We start from the raw sequence: 27,764 nt of genomic DNA on the forward strand, positions 1-27,764 counted from the left end.
TGATTCTCGATGAATGACAACCCCTTGACATACAATGACGAGTCTGACTCGTTACAAGTTTTTAATATCAAGTTTCATAATCATGAAGCTTCCGAAAACGAATCTATTCTTTTTCGTGGCTATTCCTTAAGTAAAATTGAATAGTATACGTTTGAAAAATTATTTGGAATTAAATCGTATGTCAAGGGGTTAAATATGCTACAAAGTGTTTAAGTTTCTAACGACTATAAAATTTTATATTAATGTTCCCCGTAAGCAGGCCCTATCGACAGGCTTAAAAATAAGATTACTTGCACCCCATTTTCTGAACAATTGCTCTGGAGTCTTGTACGAATTGATTCTGGATGAATGACAACCCCTTGACATACAATGACGAGTCTGACTCGTTACAAATTTTTAATATCAAGTTTCATAATCATGAAGCTACTCACTCATCATCAAGTCTTATATATTAAAATCAACACAATTTTACGTTGACGAGGTATTCCTAAAACGAATCTACTCTTTTTCGTGGCTATTCCTTAAGTAAAATTGAATAGTATACGTTTGAAAAATTATTTGGAATTAAATCGTACGTCAAGGGGTTAAATATGCTAGAAAATGTTTAAGTTTCTGACGACTATAAAATTTTATATTAATGTTCCCCGTAAGCAGGCCCTATCGACAGGCTTCATAATAAGATTATTTATACTCCATTTTTTGAACAATTCCTTGGAGTCTTATTACACTCAAATCATTAACTCATTAATGCGAGTGAGGTTTCTGTTATTATTTTAAACAAAAAATTAACACGTGTAACGAAAGTTTAGTAATTATTTAGTTATCCTTCTTGACTGTGACGATAATAAAGTTTAATTTATTACAAATTCCATTATATTAGGAAAAGAATTAGTAAGAAGAAGATCCTTAACGAAATAACAATCAAATTACCAATTATGTGTCATTATTTACAAACTATATATACGACAAGCCAACAAAAGTAACAAACCTTCCAAGAGCTAGTGACAGAACGAGCTTAACGAGATAACTATAATTGAATTAAGGTTTTATTTACTAAATAACGTATAAAATTATCTGTAATAAAACTGTAATAAAATTAATTCGATACTCGAAGTATATAAGAAGCTGGTACTGAAATCCATGCATAATTGCCACCTGTAACCAGAAACTTGGTGGAACGGCGATCGGAACTATTATCAAAGTTTAATTTCCCGAAAAGTTGTATTGCACAGTGACTAATAGAATTGGGGATCACGAGCTGATAAGGTTAACAGAATACGTACACCGAAAGTCCAAGGGAATCCGGGGCCGTCGAGAGGTTCCCTCGTGGCAGAAGACACTTAACGGAACAACGATCGACCAACAGAGCCGTTAATCGTGTACCCAAGCATCGACCGAGCCCATCTCGTATTTCAATAACACCCAGACTGGGCTTATCGATCACCGACTTCGAGTCGAGATAAATCGAATCGTCGATTCAGGGACGGGGCGAACGGATCTACCTGCGCAGGCTGCAGTCGCGATCGGTCGAAAGGGTCCGCTCGGAAGAGCCGACAAGTGCCGAGGATCGCATGGTGTGGCGGGGGTGGTACATAAAACACAGCGACGCGTTCACCGGACGGCAAATACCACGCTGACACTCGCGGACCGTGGATCGTGGGTGGCTCGAACACGCTCTCGCGGATTTCTATCGACGATACGCATCCCGCCAACCGGATCCACGTGGATACAACTGTCAACCAGCCGCGCCGTTCCGACCCGAAACGTTGAATCCCGGGGGTAAGCGATGCACGATGATTATGGAAAGCAAAAAATAACTGTCGGTGATATTAATTAAATTATGGAGACAATTTCTCACCATTATATTCGAAGAAACACTTGCTGAATATTTTGGTATTACGTATAATGTAACATTTCGAGAAACTTTGTTCTTGAATGGCATCAGAATAATGTAGTATTATTAAATACAAAAATATGACTTGCTCTTATAGACTTATAGTCTTTTGATGATAAAAGATTCATGGCATCTTTTAATCATACGCATATACATTTACGCAATATAATACAATTAATCTGTACTTATGTAGGAATTGTTAGTCTGTGCGATACGAGTGAAATCCTTTAGTGTTATTTACACTAGTTAATGTTACATGAGATCGTGTTTCTTTATAAAGTCTCAAATTCATTTCAGAACAATTTTAAACTCTGTTTCCTCAGATTCCATAGAGCAATTAATCTGGAGTGTATTACTTAACGTTCATAGCTGGAAAACTACTAGGCATTCCAGTCTATGTATCAGTAACATAATAGACAGAGTACAGTATATTCAATGTAAAGAATATGTCCATTTCAAGCGGCGTAGAATAATAAAATAATAATAATTGCATGAGAGTCCAACGATAACTAAAAATATAATCTCAGAGATAAACTTTTATCTGTTGCATTTGTCCCAACTTTGCTTTTACTACAACTGTATACGACATTCAACTAGTGTTGCATCACAAGTAACCGTTACAAGGTGTACCAGAGTTACCAGCAAAATAATATCTCTTTTCACTTGCTTAATAATAAACAAGCAGATAAATATAAGTGACAAGAATAAGCACGTAAATACAACGATAGAAACATTTATGCTAACGCATAAACGATCCATCTTTGTCGTTAATATTTATCAAGGCTAATTTGGAGAATCGAAAAATATTATCAAGATAATACGAACGGAAAAATTCTAACGCTTGAGCATTAATAATCTCGAGATAAATGGAACTGCATAATAAAGAGGCTGCACTTTATGCAGCGTTAGTGTTTCTGCCGCGTCGTAATTGAACTGTGCAATTATTGCTTAAAGTTTCTCTTTATCGCGCGAGATTTAGTTATCAATTTCGCGAATTTGATAACGCCGAGTTCAAGAGACCTGGACCTTTTTATTGTACTCTAAAAAGACCGTACAAAGGAAGTAAGTTCAGAGTAATTATTAGAAATTGAAAGGTGGTAAAATTGAGTAATTCTCGTTGGGTAACTTGTGAAAAGAACTTGATTTTTGTATAAGAACATAATAACTACGACCTTGTTTGGTCACAGCACGAATTAAAGAAACAATCACCGGTCATGGCCGATCTAGACCAAATATTGCAACGATATTACGAAACGTTTCGAATTGTTGGAAGAAAGTCCAAAATCTATTCTGAAGAAAATAATAATTCGTCGAATATTCCAGTTGTTTCAAATAATAGGATGAAATAATTATATCATTTGAAATAACAATTGTTTAATATAATATCAATAAAAATAACTATTTGAAATAATTATTTCAGTCTTTTATTCCTCACAACGTTAGTTGAAACTATTTCTGTTATTTCAAATAACATTGTGAAGAATAAAAGACTGAAACGATTATTTCAAACGGTTATTTTTTATTTTCAAATAAAATTTACTCAAGTCTGAACCAAATAACTATTTTATGTCACAAATGGAAATTGGGTTTTGCTGAAATTTAATTAGAAAGAGATAAGGCCTCGTACAATGAGTAAAAAGTTAGTAAAATTAGTATTAGATAAACTAATATTCAATTGTGAGATATTTTTAATGAGAATTGTTCATTATCTCATAAAATGCAATAGTTACAACACCGCTCGTAATATTTCCTAACAAGAAAGATATTTCCTTTTATTGGCGCGGTTCTGGGTTTCCCCAAAGATATTTTTTTTGTAAACAAATGCAAATTGTACACGTACTCGTGAAAGTATTAGACATTCACTTCTGTTTGAAGAGTTGAGTGGCCTGAAATGCTTAACGTGTCTCAAGAGGTGATCTTGCATTTCTGGTTTTGTGCATCTCTGACGTCAGAGCCTCAATCAGGGGAATCCCCGACGGAACCGCGGGTTTCTTTGACGTTCAAATATGGTAAATCATCGATCACCTCCTTCCCCCGAGTAATATGAACTTGCTAGTCTGATCAAATTCGGGAGAAGAGAAAATTTTGAAACGTACTCTAGCCTTAACTGTTTTTTATTATTAGATTGAGAATATTTATGCGTTTATAGGAAACTTAAATTTTCAACAAACTATAAACTCCACTTAATATAGAAAAATATAAGAAATGTTCAAAGTAAGATACGAATTATTATAAAGAACCCTCTACAATGCTTCCATTTTATTAATTCTATTAATAAAAATATGGATTGTAAATTTTAATGTAAAGTTTTTAAACGAACACTCTGTATAACCGAATAAGAGCTAATCTTATTTTATTTCCTTCCAATATCAAACGACAAATCAGCTGTACGATCTAGTTTCAGAAGACAGGCTATGAACAAATCGCCAGGGGGAAAGGAGTCGAACGAAACCAGCTTCACAAAAATGAGTCATGGTCGTTATTCCTTCACGAGTCAACTTGTCTCCACTTGCCATGGAAATTGTAGATCATTATGTATAGATCAAATCTCTCCCTCTCTTTCTCGCTTCCCAACAAAGAGACACGTGTCACTGCCTCCTGCCTCGATTCTCAAGACCCACATCGAGAAGGCTGCTCTTGCCAATTATTGCAACGTACGCTTAGAGCGTTGCCAACGATACCTAAACGCTGAACTGGGTAAAAATATTTGGGAAAGTATTTGGAACAGTTAACGAAATACTCCCGTTTACGTGAAATAATATTTGAAGATTTGTTTCATATCATAGAGATACATTTAATGAAAGTAATAATTCCATTATTATAAGGAAAATTATTAATTAAAATTGTATCTTCTTATTTGAAATATTTTTACCCAGGCCTGCCTAAAATCATAAATCTAATACTTTGTTATTCTCCCAAGTGTGAACTTTTGCATAGTTCATACTCGAATATAGCATGGAATATTTTTAACAGAGTCTATTTGAATAATTTGACCGAAGGTAGGTAAAAATTTCATGGAACGAGTACCGGAAATCGTCCACTCCACAGTTCTCTGTCACTCGATTCAACATCGAGTAAAATTCATATCCAATATTTCTCCCTCAATTCTAGAGTAATGTGTTGGACACCCGTCATATTGAAACCACGTACATTCTCTAATATTCCGTGAAATGCCTTCAAAATGTTCCGATTTTATTCAGTGGAGAAACGTAGGATAATTCTTAATTGCACAATTCGTGCACGCTTCACGGTTTCTGTTCGTTTTACTAATTTACAGTTTGCCTTGTTAGCCGTTCTTCAGAAATCAAATATCGCATATTATGTACATAATATCATAATAACTTGAAACGACATGTTTTTGTAATTGTAGAAACCCTCCAAATAATGCAATTCATTAATTCTTTTCCATAAATTACTTTATCGATTAATTACTACCATAAATTTCGTATTTTTCAGATTTGTATTGACTCGTATGTCTCGAAAATTTTAACTTGTTTCTTCTCTTTTTTATATTGCATAGTATACTTAGTCATTAATACACAATCGTGTAATGTATTCCTATTGCACAAGCGCAATTTTTGAATATTAATTAACAGAATGCTGAAATGTTGCAGGAAACGCAAAATGGATCCCGACAATTTCAAGGACTTCGCCAAGGAAATGGCAGAATACATTACTAATTATCTAGAGAATATCAGGGACAGGTGAATTTTTTTTATTGTTTTTTATTGTCATATCCTGTTTCACCGTCCTTCGTATTTTTTCACGTATCTTTGTTCGAAGCTTCCAACGATTCATTGTTATTAGAAGGCCCTAAAAGTTTCGTGCCAATCTGTCATCTACGATCTAATAGAAATTTTATAACATGAAAAAGAAGTTTCTAAAAATTTGAACAATATTAATGAAATAAATTTTGGTAACATTCAGGAAGAATTAAGCATTCACGAAGAAAAAAGTGCAGTTCAGTCTTGCTTAAAGTAAAAGAATTCTTTTAAATAATAAAATGGCTAACTAAATACAATTTTTAGGAGAGTGTTGCCAACCGTGGAGCCAGGTTACATGAAACCTCTCTTGCCATCCGAGGCTCCACAGACGCCAGAAAGTTGGAAAGACATCATGGCGGACATAGAAAGAGTAATAATGCCAGGTGTAAGTATAAAATTATACTTACGATAAAATCGAAATTTAAAAACTTTCTAAAACTCTAATTCTATGTATTTTTAATGCGAACGTCAATAAATCACGGTGACAAATTTCAACCGTTTTGTGATAATTGGTTTTTAAGATACACATTTCTAACGACGACTCGTATTATTAAACCAAAACCTATTTGTAACTTCGTAGTTTTTTCTTCCAGGAAAAAAAATTACACGAATAATAAATTTGCTCGTAGGTCACCCACTGGCATAGTCCAAAATTTCACGCATACTTCCCCACAGCTCAATCTTATCCAGGAATTGTTGCTGACATGCTCAGCGGCGCCATTGCTTGCATCGGATTCACTTGGGTAAGAACCAAGATAATATTAATCATTCGTTCCCAATACTTATTTATAATATTCATATTGTCACTTTTATCCATAATATGTATTACATTAATTTATTCATAGATTTTTGATACTTTTTTAACTATTTTTGCGCCCTCTATTACGTTTTTTACTATTTGTAACGTTCTTATAGTTCAAATCCAGTAGTTAATTTTTAAGGAATGATCTCGCTTCATTAATTATATTATATCAGCCCGATTGGAAATAAAAATCCCTCCAAAAAATAATTGTAATTATTCATGTACGTTATTATCGTCGAATTATTTAATTTTTGTGTGCCAGATCGCGAGTCCTGCTTGCACCGAGCTAGAAGTAATAATGTTGGACTGGCTAGGAAAAATGTTAGATCTGCCCAAGGAATTTCTAGCCTGCAGCGGCGGGAAAGGTGGCGGCGTGATTCAGGTAATATTTTATAATAATTTTTCATTTTCAAGCTCAACCCTTCGCACTCCATGAATTTTATTTAAAGCAACTAGTAACGTTGGGGCAATTTTTCAGCGCCAAATCGGAATATTGTAATTAAAATATTTTGTTAATTCAGTTTGCGTTACCATAAATAAAGCGTTGTATCTAGTTGCGGTACATATTATGTCGACGTAGTCAGTGAAGTGCAAAAGAATTAATAAATTATGTAGTCACACGTATATCCCTTTCACTTGTGTTAATTTTGAAATAAATTAGTGTAATCTAGTTGGTTTTCCTTATAGTTTCACATCACTTCAGACACTTCGAGAGATATTCTAATTAATAAATAACTGTGTTTTTGAAGTTAGAAATATTTAACAAGCTGCCAGGAAATTAAATGGCAATTAACTGATCGTAATTCACAGTCGACGGGTGATTTCGTTTTATAGGGCACTGCTAGTGAAGCCACTTTGGTGGCACTTCTCGGCGCTAAGGCTAGAAAAATAAGGCAGGTCAAGGAACAGCATCCTGATTGGACTGATTACCAAATCGTTGAGAAACTGGTCGCTTACAGTTCCGGTAAGTAATTTTCTTCGCGTATAATTTTAAACAGTGTGCCATTTGCAAAAATAATATCAAAAGTATTTGAAAACATTTTATAAACCATCATATGTATATTAAAAGTAAAAATATTCTACCATTTGATAGTAGATGAATATTTTTAAAGAGCAAACAATTTATGTAACTTTCCAATTTCTCCCTTACTCGTGAACCTGATTTTTAAACTTTCCTGGACATCAATAAATCGTTCTAAAAATCGTGCATAAAGAAATCGACTCTGGATAAGTCGCGTTAATGGTAGATGTGTATCGTATACGTGGAAATAAGTTACTTTCAATGTATTATTGGATGAAGAATGGTGAAAATGCGAAAAGAAAATAAAAAGAGAGGAAAAATAAGAATGGCGAAAGGATTAACGGTTAAGAGAATAGAAATTTGAGCGCGTGGCCGACCCTGATTCATCGTAAACAAGATTAACGATGACGTTGGCCGGCGCTCTTTAACATTTGACAAAGGTGCGCGAGCCGGGGGTGGATTGACAGGGCGAGTATGGGGTTGCAGCACTTCATCAGCCAGCACTTTGTCACCATAGCAACGCGTAATAACCACTCGAGTTATTCCAACCCGACCACCCTGAAACACCCCCGCGACCACCCCCTCGGTGAGTCCAGGCTCCTCTCGCCACTTCTGTCTGCCAGCCACGTCGAATCACAGAAAGTTACCGCCACACAAAAGGATCTCATAATTTCCCCTTGACACACGAAGTGTCCAGCAAAGTATACCACACAATAAAATAAAACTTTTCGAAATTGTTTTCCTTAAAAACAAACCCTTGAATGGAAAGATTATATTCTATATTTTCGATTTGACGTGGAATCACCGCTTATCAGGGCATACAGGTGTGAAAGCCCGTTTAATTGCACGTATTCTCAAGAAATTTTCGGATTTGATTACCCTGAAAACTAAGCCTTATATAGAAAAATTTTATCACACATTTTCAATTTACTTTTTCATACAAAATTACCTGGGCCGCGAGTAGTATGTTTTACAGACCACCCTATGTACATAATTTACCATTCGTTGCATCAGCAAGAAAAGAAAAAGGAAATCTGGTGTCCCATGAGATCGAGATTCTCCTTTATCGAAAATCTGCATTGATAATTATCCCTCCCAGGACGGATTGCGACTGCCTATTGTTCTTTAGAGATTGGAAGAATGAAACTGGACTAATGAAACGCCTTGAAGATTTTACAATTTATCTCGCGAAATATATACCAATGGATTAATGTTTAAAACACTGTGGTTCTTTCATTATTCTTATTGCAATAAAGGAAATTCTAGGACGACTGATGAAATGTGTTTTGTTTTCATTTTTAACTTGTAATTATTTTAGAAAAGTATTTCTGGAACATTTTGTACTGAAATCAGTAATTCTACTAAGTTTGTATCTGTTAATTTAGTATTGGGTAGAATGTTACCAAAATGTGGCATTAAAATAAACTTGTAGGTGTAACGATAAATCAGAGAGTAAATACATTTTGTTTCGCTATTGTTCAGCTCAAGCTCATAGTTCCGTAGAACGAGCAGGGCTTCTTGGGGGTGTAAAGTTCCGGTTGCTGGAGGCGGACTCAAAATACAAACTACGCGGCGACACCCTCGCGGAAGCCATTCGCAAAGACAAAGAACAAGGACTGATTCCATTCTACGTAAGACCAAAATTAATTGAAATATTTTCCATTACTATAGAACGAGGGAAAATTTAATATTATATTTTATAAAATACGACTATAATAATACTTTAGGTTCAGTAATATTTCTATTGATTGTCAAGCTCATATTAATCGACAACATATGTTGCTTCTTTTTGCTCACACGTTATACTTTTCAGAGTTACAAAGCTTTAAATTTAAACATAATAATAATGTCAGGGTAATAAAGCATTTTTATGTTTATTTATGTAATTTCTAGTATTTATCGCTGGTTACTTTCACACTATTTAAATTTAAGGTTTTATATTATAAGATAATTAAGAATATTTATTTAAAAATTTTACTATTTACCTTCGTGTTGAGATACTTCAAATAACTTGAATCCAAACGTACACGTATAACTTTCTTTTTCGTTTCACGAATCAGGAAATGTGTTAGGGCGATGGATTGATTTCAAATAAACACTTCACAAGGTTTCACAAACATTAAAGAGTTTGTGTTAAAATCTGTTTAAAAAAATATTTTGCATGAGTATAAAATAAATATTTTCACCGTTTTATAGGCTGTTGCAACTTTAGGAACGACTTGTTCGTGCGCTTTCGATCGTCTCGATGAAATGGGTGTAGTTGCGAATCGTGAAAATGTCTGGTTGCACGTCGACGCAGCTTACGCTGGTGGGTTGATAAATAACCATACTAATCTCCTACAAATTCACATCGATCAATTTTCTAATAATTCTTTTACAGGTTCCGCTTTCATTTGCCCCGAATTTCGATACTTAATGAAGGGCATCGAATTGGCAGATTCGTTCAACTTCAACCCACATAAGTGGATGCTGGTTACTTTCGACTGTTCGACAATGTGGCTGAAAGATCCAACTTACGTCATCAATGCGTTCAATGTCGATCCACTGTACTTGAAGCATGACATGCAAGGATCAGCTCCGGACTACAGGGTAATTTTGAAGAAACTATAACTATGAAACAGTTAAAGATAGATAAAAATGTAAATAAAAAATTGTCCAGCAACGAGCTCATCTTTTTTTAAATTTATTTAAACATCAGCTTATCGTAAATCACTAGCGGCCACTAATGATTTACAATTTCCATATATTTGAAATTTAAAAACTGTTCATTTATACTTTGATATACATTATCTTTCAGCATTGGCAAATTCCACTGGGCCGCAGATTCAGAGCGCTGAAACTCTGGTTCGTCTTGCGAATTTATGGGGTGGAAAATCTTCAACGATACATCAGAAATCACGTCGCCCAAGCTCACGAATTCGAAGCTATGGTCATCTCTGATCCTCGTTTCGAAGTTGTTGCTGAAGTGATATTAGGACTCGTTTGCTTCAGACTAAAGGTACATAATTTTTAAATTATTCTTTGCGATAAATCCGACTTAACAAAGATTATTTTCAAAGTGTCTGACACCCACTAACTGCACACAGGGCTCGAATGACATAAACGAAACACTATACAAAAGGATTAATGCCGCTGGAAACATTCATTTGGTGCCATCCAAGATAAACGACATGTATTTCCTACGTTTCGCGATTTGCTCGCGATTCAGCGAAAGCAAGGATATTCTAAGTTCCTGGAAGGAGATAAAACTGAGAGCCACCGAGATCCTCGAGGAGCAATCGGTGTCTAAGTGATGGCGGGCTCAGATAGCTCGTGGTTGCAGATCCTTGTCCCCTGCAACCTGCAATCAGTCGTAGCTCTTATATAGTTGGTTCGAGTTTGATTAGTCTTGGAGGAATGGATGATTGAGATATAGGGATCTGTCTTACGTATTTCGCAATTTACCACACCCAGGACTCTTCTTCTTTATCGTTAAACACAGTGGATTCGATTTCTTTGGTAACAAAATTTCTTCGTTCAAGTATCAATCTTTCATAGAAGATTGAAGAAATTCTAAATTTAAATGACAATTTGCTTTCGTAGGAAGCATAATCCTTCCACTTTAATCTAAAAATAGCTGACTTCCGCGTCTCATTATTATTTATAATTTTTTATTCAGAAAGTTGTTCAACATTACAATTCGAACTGAGCCATAATAGTCGCAAATTTAACGAATCGTAGTAAATACTTTGAAAATAATTTTTTTTGAAAACACGTTAGACAGATCCGGTGAATAAAAAATGCCAAAGACCGTTCTTCGAGTGCTGTTTTACCCTGGCGAGTTCGTAGTTCATATAGTCGCAGTATTACTTGTTGCCGCGTGACACTTTTCCAACGCATAGCTAAACGTACATAGAGTCTATACTCGTTAGGTCACTTTCCGCCATCATTTTAAGTGGCACGACTAGCTCGAATTGTTGCATAATAGTTGGCATTCGTGCAGCTTATGGAAATGCTGTGTATCTGCAGAAATCCAGCCAATAGTGAATATTGAAACCTCACTGATGACTTCGATAAATGTTATTTCAATTTCGTTTTTCTCATTTACAAATTATTCTATCCAATGTGTATTGCTAATAGATATCTGACAGAATTTTTGCATTTACTTAATAACGTGTGAATATTATATTCATGTTGAATCTGTGTAGTTATAGTGTAGATATCGAATTCGATCGTGTTTTGAATAACGCGCTCCAGGCGTAGCCTGTTCCATCACAAAGAAAGTTCCGTATAATTACGAAAAAACTGCATGAAACTTTTTTTTTAATTTGTTAAATAGAACTGTTCTAAGTTCCCCGATAGAGACAAATATCGCAATACTTAGAGTATGTACTGAAATCTGAATATTAAAGTGAATATTCATTCTTAATGAAACGATCAATCTTAATCAAACATTCTTGATTAGAGTATGATCATTCTGATCCTAGAACGACTAATTGCATTTATCTACTTTGCAATAATTTGTTACATTCTCCATTTTTGCATTTTGTATCTATGAAATTCTTCGGTGATACAGTTTTTATTAAATATTCATGAAATATCCTAAAGGAAGATATTCGATAAAGTGAGTGTTCTGTGCAGATAAATTATGCACAAAAATATTCTGTGCTACGTTCGTAGCATAGATAATGTCCCAACATGTATATGGAAGACAATATTGTATAAAATATTAGTATAGTTGTGGATTAGATTTCAAACTGAGTTGTATATATGTTTATCACATACCTATGTATATAGAATATTGTATAAAATATTTGCTGATTCATAGATTAAACTAAAATCAGAGTAGATTACCTAAATTTGTTGACACATTCAATTTATTATTGTTTCTGAAAAATTGAATGTTAGTCATAAAAGAAATTGGAAATACTTAATTGCTGATACTATGAACTTAAAATTACTGTTGACATATCTATCTTCTTTTTTCTTTGTTGTTTATATAAAATTTATTTATTCATCGTTTACTAGCATTAACCAAATCAAATGATGTTTAAACAACACGAGTAGCATAATCACTGACAGTATTACGCTCATTTATAATGCATTGCTCCTTAATTATCTGGTATGATATGTATAAAATATTGAAAAATGCAAATGCGAATTCTTATTGATTTTAACTGATCTAACACTCGTATATACTAATATTCGAATTACACACCTAGCACGTTTATGTTGTAAATAAGTTATAAAGGGTGGGCCAGAAACGCTATCGTAATTGAACAAACTTCGAAACTGATTTCTTCAAATCGGATGAAAAAATGTTACATCAAATATTTTTCTTATTTTCTTTTACATAGAAGCACACTCTGAACCACCCTGTATAATTATTAGTCGTAAGTTTAATCTATGTAATGTATCTTCCTCACCTACGCAAGCCATCTTCGTTCCCGAATATTAAATTTATTTGCCATGATCGTACTTGAGGTACAATATCATAGTTATCGAATCGTTAAGTAAGGAATTATTTTATTTATTTCATTATCGAAACTCGGAACTCTTGTAAATATGTAACTCGTTTTCTGGAAAATTATTATTGATCAAACAATTTTATATGATCAATTACAGAGTATTGTTAAAATGTAAATCTACAATTTTAGATACAAAATGGACAGATTGTAAAATAATATTATTACAACCACATTGTTCAATTTTCTGAAAATTCAGTATTACATTAAAAACATAATATTATCGAAAATATGAGTCAACAACTTAATCGTGTATTATGAAAACGAGTTATGACTATTATATATTTAAATCTATTCAAGTTTTTTTATCATTTAGGTTATAGCAATTATTTGTTTATTATACTTTATAACCATTATTTATTTAAATTAAAACTAATAGGAGCTAAAATTACTATACATGATAATATTAAGATTTAATAGTAATGATCTGATAATTATTTATATTATTGTACATTTTGCTTATCTCCAAGTTACGTTGCCATTAATACCATTTTATTTAGAGATTAATGTAGAATTTTATTGATTTCACGAAGAAATCGTATTGCCTCGAGTACACTTATGGCATTTTTAATATAAAGTAGTACTGCAACTGGGACAATAAATAGATCTAGAATTACTTTGCGCGGTTTGGTCTATCGAACGAGTAAACGTTCTTAAAGATGCTTAAGATAAAGAAATATTAGCACTGGTTACAATTCTGCACTTTTGTATTTATAATACGAACAGTAATAATTGAGAACGATATATTTTTCGGTACGAAATATATTTAACTTTGTACACACAGAAAGCACAGGAACAAATAATTTTTACCCAAGTTAAGAGGTACACTGAAAGTGTTAATGTAAGATTTAAAAAAAGAAAAGAATGAATCTAACTAAAGATTATTATCATTAATCTGTAAGATATAAGAACGTTTTCTCGGTGAAATAACACGGATTGCTGTTAAACGGGACCAACGGAAAGTAATAGAAAGATATGTAACCGTATGTAATTACGTACCTGCTGTATCGATGTGTGAACATTTATTTCAACTTTTTCTTTGACGAACAGTCACAGTTCATAGCGAATATATACGCATATCGTGTAATATATAAATGTTGAAAGTGTCTGTCGAAATGTCTTTGACGTTATAGCAAAGTGGATTCAATAAACAATGTATTACATCTAACAAGGTTGTTAGACGATTACCTTTTTCTAATAATTTTTTTTTAATTTCATTAATTTTTTTAATTTTCGCTAAAAATTTCGAATTTATCCTAGACAATTTATTTTTTAAAGATGCACTTTTTATAAGAATTTTTTTTCTAATAGTTATTAAATATAACACTTATGCTAGAGGAAGAAAGTCTGTAAAAACTGACATGCAATTGACTATTCAATACATTGTCGCTATGTTAACACTAATCTAGAACAGAAAATTCACCCGTTGCTAAGGAAATGAATTAAACACCGAAACCCATAAATATTCTAAAGACTGCACTTTTTATTAAAATTGGTTTCTATGTAAAAGGTATAAAATTACTAAATAAGAAAAGGAAAAATGTACTTCTTCAAAATTTGTAGACAAACATATCACAAATTACGTGTTTTACATTCTACCGAAAAAAATTTCGATTAATCATAGTTTGAACCAACAAACGTGTTTCGTGGACGATTATACAGGATATCACTGAAGATTCGTACGAAGATTCGCTCTCTTCCGGCTTAGAGCGTCAGTTTGGTAACACCCTGCATATACATTTGCTTTGTTTACTAATTTTTCGCCAGTTCCTTGGAATTACGTGCGAAATTAGCTACTCTTTATCGGGGACTTTTTGCGGTGGACCGCTGAATCGTTTCGTTAGCTGAATTATCCTTTCAGCTTCGCGAATACCGCTCAAACGCGCGCCATGAACGGTGCTGTAATGTCCTGGAATCGTAGCCTCCCCGGCAAACAAGAGGATCGGTGGTATCGGTTCGCACGTGCCTGGCGAAGAAATTAATAATCAAAAGAAACACGAACAAAGATGTGAAAACCAAGAGAAAGAGGAAATTACAAAGATTTAAACGCAACTAGTAGCTTTTTTCATGTAAAGTTTACGTTGGGTAGATAAGAGCGATGGAAATTCACTGTCATGGCCGCCATATTTCTTACTCGACTGTTCGTACGTGTCTGGTGATGAAATTAATAACCAAGAGAAAGAGAAAACAAAGATTTAGAAGCGACTAGTAGCTCTTTTCATATAAAGTTTACGTTGGGTAGATAAAAGCGATGGAAATTCACTGTCATGGCCGCCATATTTCTTACTCAATTGTTCGTAGATGCCTGTTGAAGCAATTCAAAATCAAAAAAAACGAAAACAAAGATATGACAATTAAGAGAAAGGAGAAATTACAAATTTAAAAGCGACTAGTAGCTTTTTTTATATTTACATTTTACGATTGATCCATTTTACATTGATTCTTATGAGGAAAATAGATCGATGTTCAAGAACGAATTAAGTTCGTTGACCAAGGTTCGACTGTATTACGCGTACAATTTTTATAAAAATAAAATGAATGAAAGGGTTAAGGACCTTTCCATTGCTTTTTGACCCTCTAAGCCTTAAACTTTATTGAACTCGACAATACCTGGTAAAGGGCTAGCCAAATCACACTGATGACCGACAGTGCTGTCCAGACCCATGTAGCTATATGCGCCAGCGAAGTATTGATCCGTGCACCATTTGCTTCTGAGAAGATTAGCTGGGTATGGTAGCGTTGGATCGCCGGTGAATTGTCGAAGAACTTTCGTTATCGATTCCACGATCTCTTCGTCGGAGCACAGTTCCATGTCTGACGCCTCGCGGCCACAAATCCACGCGCACAAAACGTGTTGAGAAGTCGATAATTCTTCTATATTAGAAATTCCTAAGACACATGGAAATTTCTATTAATGTATAGAACGTGACACGTAATTGTCACCATGATTTTGTAACGTATCCATTAATAGGCATTATTTGAATTTTGAATCATTAAAATCCTACAATCCGTGTGTATGTGTATTCACCAACAATGATTGTAATTAATCCCCTGCAACTAAATATAATTTTTTTAGAACGATTTGAAATTTTTTTTTGTAGGTACCCATGAGCACTGCTTCTGAAAAAATTTTCATTGAAATATATTCACTATTGTAGGAGTTATGGCCGTTTGAAAATTGGACCATTTTTATAGAGTTTTTCTCATTTTGCGGGGTCAAGGAATAACTTTTAGAAATTCCAAATGAAATTGTAAAAACGGTCATTTGACCGGTCATGGTAGGTTTAGTGTTAATTCATTTCAAATCTCGTGTTACTGAATAAAATCCGAACCGTGGAACTTTTTAAGCGAAAAATTAGTATCGATGTTCCACGAGAAAAGAAAGTCGATTTACCTTTCACCCAGTCGCATCTGTCAGCGAGTTCGTCGGCCGACCAAGCCAACTTTATTCCGCCTTCCTTCCACACCCAAAATGGCCTCCCGTATTCCAAGAATATTTTATTAACATAACCGTATCCTAATTTGCAAATAGCCTCCACTTTCTCCGCCGGCAACGCGGGGCAGAAAAGTTTGTCGTGTTGGTGCTTCAAAACGCCAAGTGGAACGGTGACGATCACGTAATCAGCGGGGAATTCTTCGCCGTCGCAACATTTCACTACTGCTCGAGGACAGGAATCTGTTACGGCGCCCCATCTTACGCAACTTACTGGCTTCGAGTATCTAACGGGAGTACAGAATACGTGTTTTATCAATCCTCTATAAAATAGTGTTCTCCAACTAACTTGAGAGAACAACTTGGCAAATCCCTTAGCAAGGGTGCAAGGACTCCGACGTATCCGAGAGGCACCCTCACGTTACCACCAGGAATCTCGATGTAGCTTCCAAACTGATCGGCCGAAACTAGGGACAGGTCGTCGCCGCATCGACATCTCACGCAGTTTGTCATTCCATACATCACCCTGGCTGCATCGTATCTGATGACGCGAAATGGACAACGGTATCGAAGGAAAACAATCTACGATACCGTGTCGTTAAGAACGCAGTGATGTAACGTTACGTGTTAACTTAACCCTCTATGGGCCGAATTTTTCTCATAATATATTCTTTCTATATATTCTATCTATATTTTTTCTCATGACATATTCATTGGATAGAGGATGAAATGCCCTTTGAAACAAGCGTTCGAACAAGTCGATAGCTTTATTAGTTCCGAAGATATAGCGATTTTAGTTTCAAGTCGATGCGGTGGCTAGTTTCGGAGATGGAAGGGTCCGAAGCGTTTGTTTACGTTTCATTGTTTACGTCGCGAGTTCATTGATCCCACGCGCACGCGTAAATAGTAAACAGTCTCGACTCGCGTGCGAGCGAGAGGTCCAACACGACGCGTCAGACGGAGACAGAAATAGTCGAATTAAGAAAAATACCCTTTTACATAAATTACGATATCTCGAAAACGGAAAGTCGGATCGACAAAAACCGAAAACCATTTCAAAGAGGAAGGTTTATCGTTTCTAACGATTGCTAGTTATGCAGAAACAACTTGTAATTTCGAAACTGTATGTAATTAAAGTTTTAGTAATTTCAATACGCGTTAGTAGATTGCCGTAACACGGAAAGAGATATATTAGAATCTTTTAAAAATCACACCTACATTTAAATTACGATATCTCTAAAGTCGTATACTTTAAGAAAATTGTATGATTTCTTGTTTCATAACTTGCAGTGAAAAATTACCCCGTTTTCCAAAAATTTGCCCGTTTCTGACAAATTTTTGGAGGCCCCTCAAACTGGTTCCTATTATTGCTATAGTAATTAATACTTTTATACGAAATTGTTACAAGAAGTAGTTCAAGAAATGAACTTTCGAAAACATTAAACATTTATCAGAAAAAGTTTCATAGTTACGCCCAAAACATTCTTGAAAATTGCTTTTATTTTCGGCAGTTATAATGGTTTCCCCCCTTAAAACGTATACGTCATCTTGTGAAAAAACTAAAATTATTTAGTAAAATGTCGATATATTAGAAAGTTACACGGGCCCATAGAGGATTAAGGATTTCTAGCGACATCCAGCAGCCAAACACTTCTCTATCTATGTAATCTCTTACTAATCGTAGAACAGTGCATAGAAAGCAATGTACTAAAAGGAATCTGTGTGATTGCGTTAAGGGGTTAAGTAACAAAGTATCGACGAAGTGTAGTATTGAGAAAATTGCAATGTTCTAAAAAAATTCGAAATCCATGGAAAAGTAAAAAAAAAAGGTGAGAAACTTCGATGGATTCTCACAACTCCGTTTTACATCACTGCTAGTAAAGTTTGCAATTGACCTGGGCAACTGTACCGTTGCTCCTCCGGGAAATTGTGGAGCTCCTGCTGAATTCTGACGCCCATGAAATTCAGCAACGTACCGTGTGTGCGGCCACAACCTAAGGAGAAAAGCGTGGCCGCCTGTTGCTCGATTTGACGAAACGTGTGATAAGCCGTGATGCTGACGGGAAGATCGATGGCTCGTCCGTCGCTGGTGCAGAAAAGACCACGACTCGGATCAGGCCTGAAGACGGGTGGCTTCAGAAGGCCCTCTTGGGCGGCCAGGGTGAAAACGGGATTCGCCACGCATCCTCCCTCGATCCAAGTGGCTCCCATTTCCGCCACCACGTCGCCCAGCCAGCACGAATGAATTCGGCCTCCTGGTCTGCAAACAAGATTTCTTCTCGATACTTGCTAGAATCTGTTATTTATATAATCAGAATCGTAATTCTATAAGATAACCTAACGATAGAATATGTAACGATGAAAATATGCCATGAGACTTTTCTAACGAGAATGTCTCCTGAATCTCAAGCTTCCAAAACCCTAGTCTTCAACGCGTCGACTACCAGACCAAATTCGTAAGTTTCTTTACGAGATCAATATTTTGTTTTTATTTAATTTAAAACTTGTAGTTAGCTAACATAATGATAGAATATGTCACTATGAGACTCCTCCAACGAAAATGTTTCCTGAATCCTCAAGCTTCTAAGACCCTAGTCTTCAGCACGTTGACTACCAGATCAAATTCGTAAGTTTCTTTACGAGATCAGTATTTTGTTTTTAGCGGATTATTTAATTTAAAACTTATCGTAATAGTTAGTTTTTAATTCGATCGAATTTCCTTAATATCTCGCTATAAATAAGTTTTGCATCGCTCATATATGAGACAAATTGACACATATTATCACATATTATGGAATATCTTGTATAAAACATACCGATCCGTTGCCTCTAATATCGTGAAATTCTGAAGACCACACTGTGCCAATCGATGAGCAGCTGAGAGTCCAGCCATCCCTGCACCAATGATCACCACCGTCGGTTCCGGTTTGCATGGGTCCAGCATGCAAGGATCTAGCTGACATGACTCGAATCTGGCCAGTCTTGTGCATGCTGGTATCTCCTTCTTTTCTCCTTCTCCTCCTCCACATTTAGTCGACGAGAAAACTCTATTGGACATTAATTATACGGATTAACGTAAATGCATATTTATCCTCGACGAGTTTGCATTTCATTGAAATTTGTATAAAACGAAAAACTATAAAATTGAATATTCATTTTCGCAGTTCATACTAATAATTTCCTCGACATATAGAATTATTTTTACTATTTTGTACTTTGCTGTTTTTAAAAGATTTTGCTTTCAACGATATTCTACTCAGATGTGTAAACAGCTACTCAATGATGGAAGCATAAACTGAACTATTTGCAAATAATATTAAAATAAAATTGAGTTTATATTAAACTTTATTCCAAACTGTAGCTGATGTTATTTGTAGAATACTGCTTTTTCTGTCAGCCATCTTTCCCATCATCGTATCGTAATTCCTTTACATTTATGTAATTAAATCTTAAAAGCATAAACTTCGAACTGAGAATACCAAGTTGTTAAAATAAAAAATTCATATATTATAAGTTGACCGACGGAAGGAATAAAATAACCCTTTTCCTGATCATGAAGTTTGACACAGACAGTAGATGAAGTTATGAAACGTCAATTCTAACCTCAAAAATTTTTTTTTTACAGTGTTTCGTAAACAAAATGAGGAATACATTAATCCATCCTGTTGCAACAAACGTTGAAAAGGAAGTAGTAACGTAAAACCGGATATTCGAAACCTAACCGTCGCAAAAAGAGTTCGATTCTTCAGATCTACCTTACTAAAACTCTCTGGAACCTCCGAAACGGTAGTCCGGGCTTCGTAAGTAGCATTTCATTGGGCATGAATCAGCGAAACTGGTGAATTTGTTCATGAAGACGATTGATGCCTAATCTTGTTAGAAATTTTGATGTTATTGCGGAGGGTTCTTTATCGGCGAACGTTGCTGTAAGGAGAGCATGTCAAACGCACAAACAAACGATCATTGCTGTCATGACATTCCGTTGTCGTTTAAAAGCTTGTCACAGCCGACTGAGATAACATTTAGGGCGAGGAACTTTACCAGGTAGCAAACTAGAAACGAAAGTGTTAGAGAACAAAGACAGTGAATGTTTATTATAAATATTATTTTTACAAGAATATATTCTTATAATGGCTGTATTTAAACTAAATCACACAAAGTTTCTTTACGGTTCAAGTTCTAATTAAATAGCTAAATTCAAATAATTATTAGCGGTACACTACTTTTAAAACCTTAACGTTACAATTTCTATTACTTTTCTAGCAATTAACGTCTCAAAGAAGCATCTATATAAAATGTACTAAATCGCCTACATAAAACTCGTTATCGACACAGATTAAAATACTGTCAAAGCTATTACTACAATTTCTTTTAAAATTAAGAACTGTCGTATTTCGATTAATTTTCCACCAAAACGTTACGAATATAGATTATTCTCCACCGCTTACTTTTTTATATTTATCGTATTATTTTTAAATTTCTAAAATCAAATCGAAAAGCTTCAGAAACGACTTACTGTTTTCTAATTAATGCTTGAATACCAATTACCGAGTTCTACGATATCTTTTGCGTTTTCGATTCAAGATTTAAACTTTCTATCCTCGTCGCCATATCGCCTATGGATTTTGTGAAAGCCTCGTGCGATTCTTCCTGCAAGGAGTGAACTCGCGATCGTAGAACTTCCGTCGCTTGTTTCGTGATCTCGTTCCATGCAAAAACGATGTCGTCCTCTCGGCTTAAACGACTGCAAACTACGAAACGAACGATCAATTTCTCTTGAAAAGTTGCTGCTATCACGTAAATCTTTCTCTCGTTTGTCAATCGGCTGAGAAGTTCCTTGGTCAATTGATCCTCGCCCTAAAATGAATGAATCTTAATTGTTATAATTATGAATAAAATTAATATCTTCAAACTTATCATTACTTATGACATTCCTAAATTAATATACAAAAATCTATGCAGAACGTATACGAAATATATTTCAGATTAATATAATAATATTAATATTTAATTCCATAGTTTGATAATACACGTAATAATATTTGCTGTTATTTTTGTGATTATTTATTTCAGTTTGAGCTGTATTTTCTAAGTTTTTCTGTACGCACCTTCATCCTGAAGCAGATCAGACCCATGGACCTATCTGTTACTAATTCGAATCTGTTGTCGGATTTCACGTATTTTTCAAATAATTGGGCCAATTTTATGTTATGTCTTATGTGATTTTGTAGACCTTCCACTCCGTAGATTCGTAACACGAACCAAATTTTCAGCGAACGAAAGCGACGACCCAAGGGAATTTGCCAGTTCTAATAGATAATTTAAACAAATATTCATTCTTATTACCCTAACACAGTTTCTAACAAAACATACACATCCAGATATTTTGATACACCTTGTACAGTATTTTCATGTTTACTTAGAAGTAATCAATTTACCCTGTAATCTGGAGCAAGTCCTTGTTTGTCGTGCGCCAAGTAAATTCTATCTATGCTGAAAGCTTCGATGAGTCGCCTAGAATCTTTTACCCTAAAAATTAATAAGAATGTAGATTTACTTTCTACTGGTAATGAGAAACACGTTTAGAGAGAAGCAAAGGTACACGCACCAGAGTGCAGAACAATCGAAATTTACGAGTAGCCATTTGTGTAGGTTGATGTTGAAGGAGTCAACATAATCAATGCCAGACATCAAATGTCGATACTCGGGACAGACAAAGGCAGCACCTATAAAACGTGTAACATGTAATTAAAAAATATAATGTAAAACGATCTGTTTATTTTGTCACCATTTTTTTAGGGAATTGAATTAAATTTTTTAAAAACGGATATTGTGCGTCAGTTGCATTCTAGAATCTCGAGAAAAAAAATTCTTATGTTTTTTAAAGTACTCTGGAAACTATGCAATCCTACACTTAATTATTATGAAAGAGCATTACAGCTGTATTTTGAATAATTATTAACCTGCATAAGCAGCATCTACGTGAATCCATATGTCATATTCGTTACAAATCGGCCCCAATTCTTCAAGGTTATCAAAGGCACACGTGCCTGTAGTGCCCAAAGTGGCCGCGACATAGCACGGTATCAAACCCTTCTCCAGATCCTCTTTGATTGCTTTCAATAATGTTTCACCTCGAAAAGCGCACTTGTCGTCTACTGGTAAAAGTTTCATGGGGACTGACGCTAAAATTCCCGCCTTTTCTACGGAGCTATTTGATTGATCTGCAAACCAGAATCAGGAAACGTAAAGAAATATATATAAAGTCTAGTTAGTGAAATTTGTATGTGCAAAAATAATAAAGGAAGTTATTGCTTGGAACTTCTAAATAGCTGATACAAATAAATTACCAGATGTATACGCGACTAATTTATTTCTGATGAGATTTTCATCCCATTCTGGATGAAGTCGTTTCATTTGACGCGTTTTTTGTTCTTTCGCAGCTAGCAAACATACTAAAGTGGCCTCACTTGCTGTTCCCTAAATAAAAAAACCTATTATGAATTGCTATATTCTATAGTCAAGCTGCATTACTTAATAATGTATAATATACTTTAATATATATTTGTCAAAATTCTTGATTATTATTATGTTAAAGTGTAATTGTTTATTATTAAAAATGATGGGGGTATACAGTGGCTCGTTGGTCTAGGGGTATGATTCTCGCTTAGGGTGCGAGAGGTCCCGGGTTCAAATCCCGGACGAGCCCAACTTTTTTTTCATCTTTTATTTAATAAATTCTATTCAATATCGAACGTCACAATAGTTGATAATAAACATCTTTTATGACATTGAAAATTTTTATCCTAAGAATTATTACATACAGTGGGTGTAAAAAGTATTTGTACAGCGACTAATTACGACTAAAATAATGAATAATAATGTTTATTAAACAATATTTTTTAAACAAAGATGTTACACGTATTCTCCAAAGTCTGCAGAACAACAATATCAAATAAACAAAAAAAATATTTATATTGTTTATATAAATATCAAGAAAAATGGCAGAAATGAACGCGTATTAAGTATTCCTACAGTTCTGTTGTAATTATCAAGTGTACAAATAATTTAAACATTTGTAATAAACACAACAAATAACTGTAGAATTAATATTTATAATTAGTATTTAGTAGGGTTTCCCTTCTGGATATTGAATTAACTAAATTTAGCGAACTTTTTTGCACTTATTTCTGTCATTTTGTTCATTTTCTTGATATTATTGTTCTGCAGGCTTTGGAGAATACATGTTTGTTTAAAAAATATTGTTTAGTAAACATTATATTATTCAACATTTTAGTCGTAATTATAACTTATACATATAACTTCCGTTGACTACTTTAAGAAACATCGAAATAAAGTTTACAAAAATGACTACAAAAAATTTGAGTGAAACAGTCAGCTAACGAATATAAATTGTTTTGTAATTAGAACACAATTTGATTGTGTTCTAACAAATTACAATCTAAAATCGTAATCTAAAAATTGTGTTTGTATTATTTAACGACCCAACTTTCGTCGGGTACAAAAAAAATTGTCTTATAGACTCATCAATTGTTCCCCTCCACGGAAATCTTTAGTAAAAGGCGAAAGATTTATGCGTAGTTTGAAGGGAAACCAGAGTGACGTTGCAACCAAAACGTTGCTAGTTATGCTAGGAGGGTCGCTATTTCACAAGCGAGAAACGTATCCCTCTAGCGAGAAATGCAAGTATTATAAACGGGTACGGCAGGACATCAAACTGTCGTAGAATTATGGTCATTCAAACTTGTATTATACCATTAGAAATTGTTGAAAATTGTTTAGTCCTCCAAGACACAAGATATTATCGACATTAAATAAACTTTTACATTTAAATAAATAATATTATTTATATAAAACATGTTTTAAGTAAAAAAGAATTTACTATCTTTCACTGTAATTTCTTTCGTGTGGCCTTAAAAAATAATACAAATATACATTAATAAAAATTGAACTTTTGAAGAGCATAGTAAGAAACTAAACAATAGTAGAAAAAGAAATTCGATTATTTAGGGTACGTTTTACGATGTATCGAACTTTACTTTCTTTATATATTGAATATTAAATTAATGATTATGTACTTGTATAACACCTCCTCCAGGCCCTTCGCTGCAATTCAAGAACTCGTTTGGCAATCCTAGTAGTTTTCCCAGCCAGTTCATAGTAATGACTTCGAGCTCTGTGCACGCGGGAGAAGCGAGCCATGAAAAACCGATACAACTGATACCGCTGCTCAAAATTTCACCCACAATTGCCGGATACGAGTTTCCAGTTGGATAGAATGCGTGAAAATGAGGCGAATTCCAGTGAGTTACCTGAAAATTTCATCCAAACGATCCAGTTAAAGAAAAGAAATAATAAAATTCACAACTAAATATTCCGTTTTATCGAAGATTTTTGTTTTCTTTTCGTTTTTGTCCAGAAAATAAGTTTTCTGAGTTACAATAATCGAAATAAATACTTACTCCCGGTATGATGTATCGTTCGACGTCTTTCAGCACCTCCTGCCACGTTTCCGGTTCCTGTGGCGCTTCATCGGGTAACAATTCGCTGAGATATCCGGGCTCGACATCTGGAAGGACGCTCTTCTCTCTCAGAGTTTCCGTATAATTAGCCACGAAATCGATGACTGCCTTGCCAAAGTCAATGAATTCTTTCGTGTCCATTATTTATTTAATTTCTTGGAAAAGAAACCCTTCGAACAGTTAATCCTACGCGACAGGGGAAAGAAGATATCAGAACGAGGAAGCGACACAGTCGTCGAAAATAATCCACGGATTCGTGAACGCACAGCATGAAAATATTTTAACGTTCCGACGAAAGAACTTCGTTTCTTATTAAAGAAATTTTAGAACGAACCGAACCTCGCGTAAAATCGGCGCCAGGTCGATCACGAACTTCGAGATCGCGTCGAAATGTCGATGTCACTGAATCAAACATGGATTATCACAGAAAACTATTACGCGCGTGTCGAGCCAAGAACGGTCCTCGACGAAGTGGGTTCGCTTGAATCGCGCCGGATAAAGACGAATGCTGAGACATAGAAAACTTTCTCTCGCTTTCTCCATAATTATACAAAAAAATTTATCTGTCCGCGCGAATGAAGAAAAGGTCCTATTTCGACAAGCATCTCGGAGGAATCCCCCGCCAATCAAACACGAGATATCTTGAGCAACAATAGCATCAGAATTTACAGGGACGTCGGATAATAAAAGCAATATTTATTTATGGAAGGGCCCTTTAATACGTACGCATCAGTATAACGTGAGAAAAAGATATAAATTAAATATCATATTTTTTGTTTCTTGGTTTAAGGGGTAAATATATCTGGCTTATTTATTTTTTTATTTCTCGAAAATTACTACGATCTTTTTCGTGTCTAAACCAGATATACTTTCCCTTCGTAACTAAGAAACTTTTGTATTTCACATTTTTTACCAAAAATACGTAGATTTAAATTTGTCAAACAAACGCTTTGTTTAATTTGTAATATGCGCTTGAAAAATTGTTTTAATTCATTTGATCTTCTTACTAGCGAAAAGTTGTCTACATAACCAGCAAAAAACGAAACAAGTAACGAAACTTAATTTGCTATAAAATGCGGAAAGAACAACCTTGAACTAATCCCGCACACCCGGAAGGGAATAAAATCGACGCGTTCGTGCATAACGGCCTCCACGTTACGTAGAATAATAGTTAAATACTTTCCTACGTTCGCTTTAATAAAAATTTTAAAGAATATACAGATTGTGATAGACAAAATAATAATATAAGTATGAAATAAACTTGATAGTAAACAAGCCTTCTATCACATAAATATCAATTTAATCGCATTAAAAAATAATTATATAATTATAATCATATTTATAAATAAAATTTTCTGTTTATTTGTAACGATTATTTTTCTTTTTCCCCTGCCTGATAGTTTATCTGTCCAACCGATAAGTGATTATAAATATTCTACATATTTGTAAATCTTTTAAAAATACTTCAAGTTCAAATAATTTTCCATCCCTCCAGTGTAATTTTCCTTTCCTCAGTATTTCTTAAATTATTCTGAAAATCATTTACTCTACTATCAGGACGTTCTTCAGTAGTTTGAACAAATGAGAAATAATACATTTCTAAACTGATATGTAAATAAATAAGATGCTTTTGAAACACGATTCTATTAATCCTATGATCCATTATTAATTTTTGTATATAGACAAGTATTCGAAATAAAGGTAAGAAAGCAAGTAGTGTAAACAATTGTTCCAGTAACTTAATTCACAATACCAATCTGCAAGACAGAAATGCAAATTAATTAACGATCGTTAATGGGTTAATAAATAAAAGATAGGGACGAAAACGTCGAGGGAATTAAAAACGAATCAGTCTACTTGCCTGGGAGTTGTGCTTGCTGGAAAGACTGAACAGGGAATAGCAATTTTTTGAATGGATACCTTCAATCAGCTAAGAGAAACTGCTTCACTGAGAGTGATAGCACAACCATCCCCTTTATATATCCTCGGCTGCGCGAGGCTGTTTTTCATTTATCGAATGTAAAATGACTGGGCACTTCTGTACTCGATTCTTTCTTCTCTTATTTGCATTGTTATCGCGGACAACCTTCATAGATCCCAACAACGCCATAGAATCGATTTTCGCTCGCGATTCGTTTTCCGGTAGCTTCAGACACTTCCTAGAAGTCACTACGGAATATATTTTCGGTAAAAGTAAGCACTAAAAATGATCGTTCGTGAACTGAATTAGTCCTTAAACACGCGTAGGAAGACACACAGCAATTGTAGTACCAAATGATTAATAATTAAGAGGAAGTATTCTAACGAATTTTATTAATCTACAAATTCATTGGGCCACGATAATTTTAAATCGATAGTTTTAATTTTAAAACAAGTCTAAAAATTCTACAAATATGTTAGTATCTATTAGAAGTGTATTATTAATGATGTGCTTGAACAATTTAATTAATGGAAATATTTTTATTAATTAAACTAGACTTTTCCTTTGTGTTGTTGGTTCCTATGGGTCAGTATTAGTATTAAAAGTGGGCTTATGATGTTTACTGCAACATGTGAATTACAGCCTAACAGAACACTAACTTAATTGTTACATATATAAATGCTTTTAATTATCCTCCATGTACTACATTTGTTTCGTTGAATTTTGTTAATTGTAATTATAAGTACATGTTAGGTTATTGAATTAAGTTAAATCGTGTACAATATTTTCGAAAGTTTAATGAAATGTTCAGAATTTGAATAATGTTGTAAATGTAAATCATACGTATCATAGGCACGTGTTGAATATATTTAAATCTTATAT

At 34.3% G+C, this 27,764-nt stretch overlaps 3 protein-coding genes and 2 non-coding genes across 7 annotated transcripts; 2 read left to right on the forward strand and 3 right to left on the reverse strand.

Moving 5' to 3' along the window:
* The first annotated feature begins 1,635 nt into the window (after positions 1 to 1,635).
* On the forward strand, positions 1,636 to 14,143 carry Ddc (aromatic-L-amino-acid decarboxylase). Its single transcript, XM_076783165.1, has 11 exons — positions 1,636 to 1,779; positions 5,509 to 5,598; positions 5,923 to 6,043; positions 6,288 to 6,401; positions 6,723 to 6,842; positions 7,295 to 7,424; positions 8,964 to 9,112; positions 9,678 to 9,789; positions 9,862 to 10,070; positions 10,279 to 10,479; positions 10,568 to 14,143. The coding sequence occupies exons 2-11, from the start codon at positions 5,519 to 5,521 to the stop codon at positions 10,772 to 10,774; spliced, it is 1,443 nt and encodes a 480-aa protein (XP_076639280.1). The 5' UTR covers positions 1,636 to 1,779; positions 5,509 to 5,518; the 3' UTR covers positions 10,775 to 14,143.
* Positions 14,144 to 14,713: 570 nt separating this feature from the next.
* On the reverse strand, positions 14,714 to 19,333 carry LOC143352113 (spermine oxidase). Its single transcript, XM_076784385.1, has 6 exons — positions 19,235 to 19,333; positions 18,328 to 18,678; positions 16,768 to 16,959; positions 16,380 to 16,705; positions 15,596 to 15,874; positions 14,714 to 14,951 (listed from the first exon to the last, which is right to left on the reverse strand). The coding sequence occupies exons 1-6, from the start codon at positions 19,309 to 19,311 to the stop codon at positions 14,779 to 14,781; spliced, it is 1,398 nt and encodes a 465-aa protein (XP_076640500.1). The 5' UTR covers positions 19,312 to 19,333; the 3' UTR covers positions 14,714 to 14,778.
* Positions 19,334 to 20,485: 1,152 nt separating this feature from the next.
* Positions 20,486 to 26,949, reverse strand: LOC143341345 (aromatic-L-amino-acid decarboxylase). Of its 3 annotated transcripts, none has more exons than XM_076764233.1 (9): positions 26,823 to 26,949; positions 24,902 to 25,147; positions 24,518 to 24,751; positions 22,769 to 22,898; positions 22,382 to 22,642; positions 22,027 to 22,144; positions 21,857 to 21,947; positions 21,527 to 21,727; positions 20,486 to 21,275 (listed from the first exon to the last, which is right to left on the reverse strand). In XM_076764233.1, the coding sequence occupies exons 2-9, from the start codon at positions 25,100 to 25,102 to the stop codon at positions 20,973 to 20,975; spliced, it is 1,539 nt and encodes a 512-aa protein (XP_076620348.1). In that variant the 5' UTR covers positions 25,103 to 25,147; positions 26,823 to 26,949; the 3' UTR covers positions 20,486 to 20,972. The 3 variants fall into 3 exon arrangements, with proteins under 3 accessions (XP_076620348.1, XP_076620355.1, XP_076620362.1); XM_076764240.1 differs by having other exon boundaries at positions 26,819 to 26,835; XM_076764247.1 differs by lacking the exon at positions 26,823 to 26,949 and adding an exon at positions 25,301 to 25,752 and having other exon boundaries at positions 24,902 to 25,116.
* Trnap-agg (transfer RNA proline (anticodon AGG)) lies at positions 23,056 to 23,127 on the forward strand. Its single transcript has one exon. It is a non-coding gene; the product is annotated as a tRNA-Pro (tRNA).
* LOC143345693 (U5 spliceosomal RNA) lies at positions 23,921 to 24,041 on the reverse strand. The gene has a single exon (XR_013080291.1). It is a non-coding gene; the product is annotated as a U5 spliceosomal RNA (small nuclear RNA).
* Positions 26,950 to 27,764: the final 815 nt, after the last annotated feature.

This window comes from Colletes latitarsis, chromosome 1 (genome assembly GCF_051014445.1).
Source record: "Colletes latitarsis isolate SP2378_abdomen chromosome 1, iyColLati1, whole genome shotgun sequence".
NCBI lineage: Eukaryota > Metazoa > Arthropoda > Insecta > Hymenoptera > Colletidae > Colletes > Colletes latitarsis.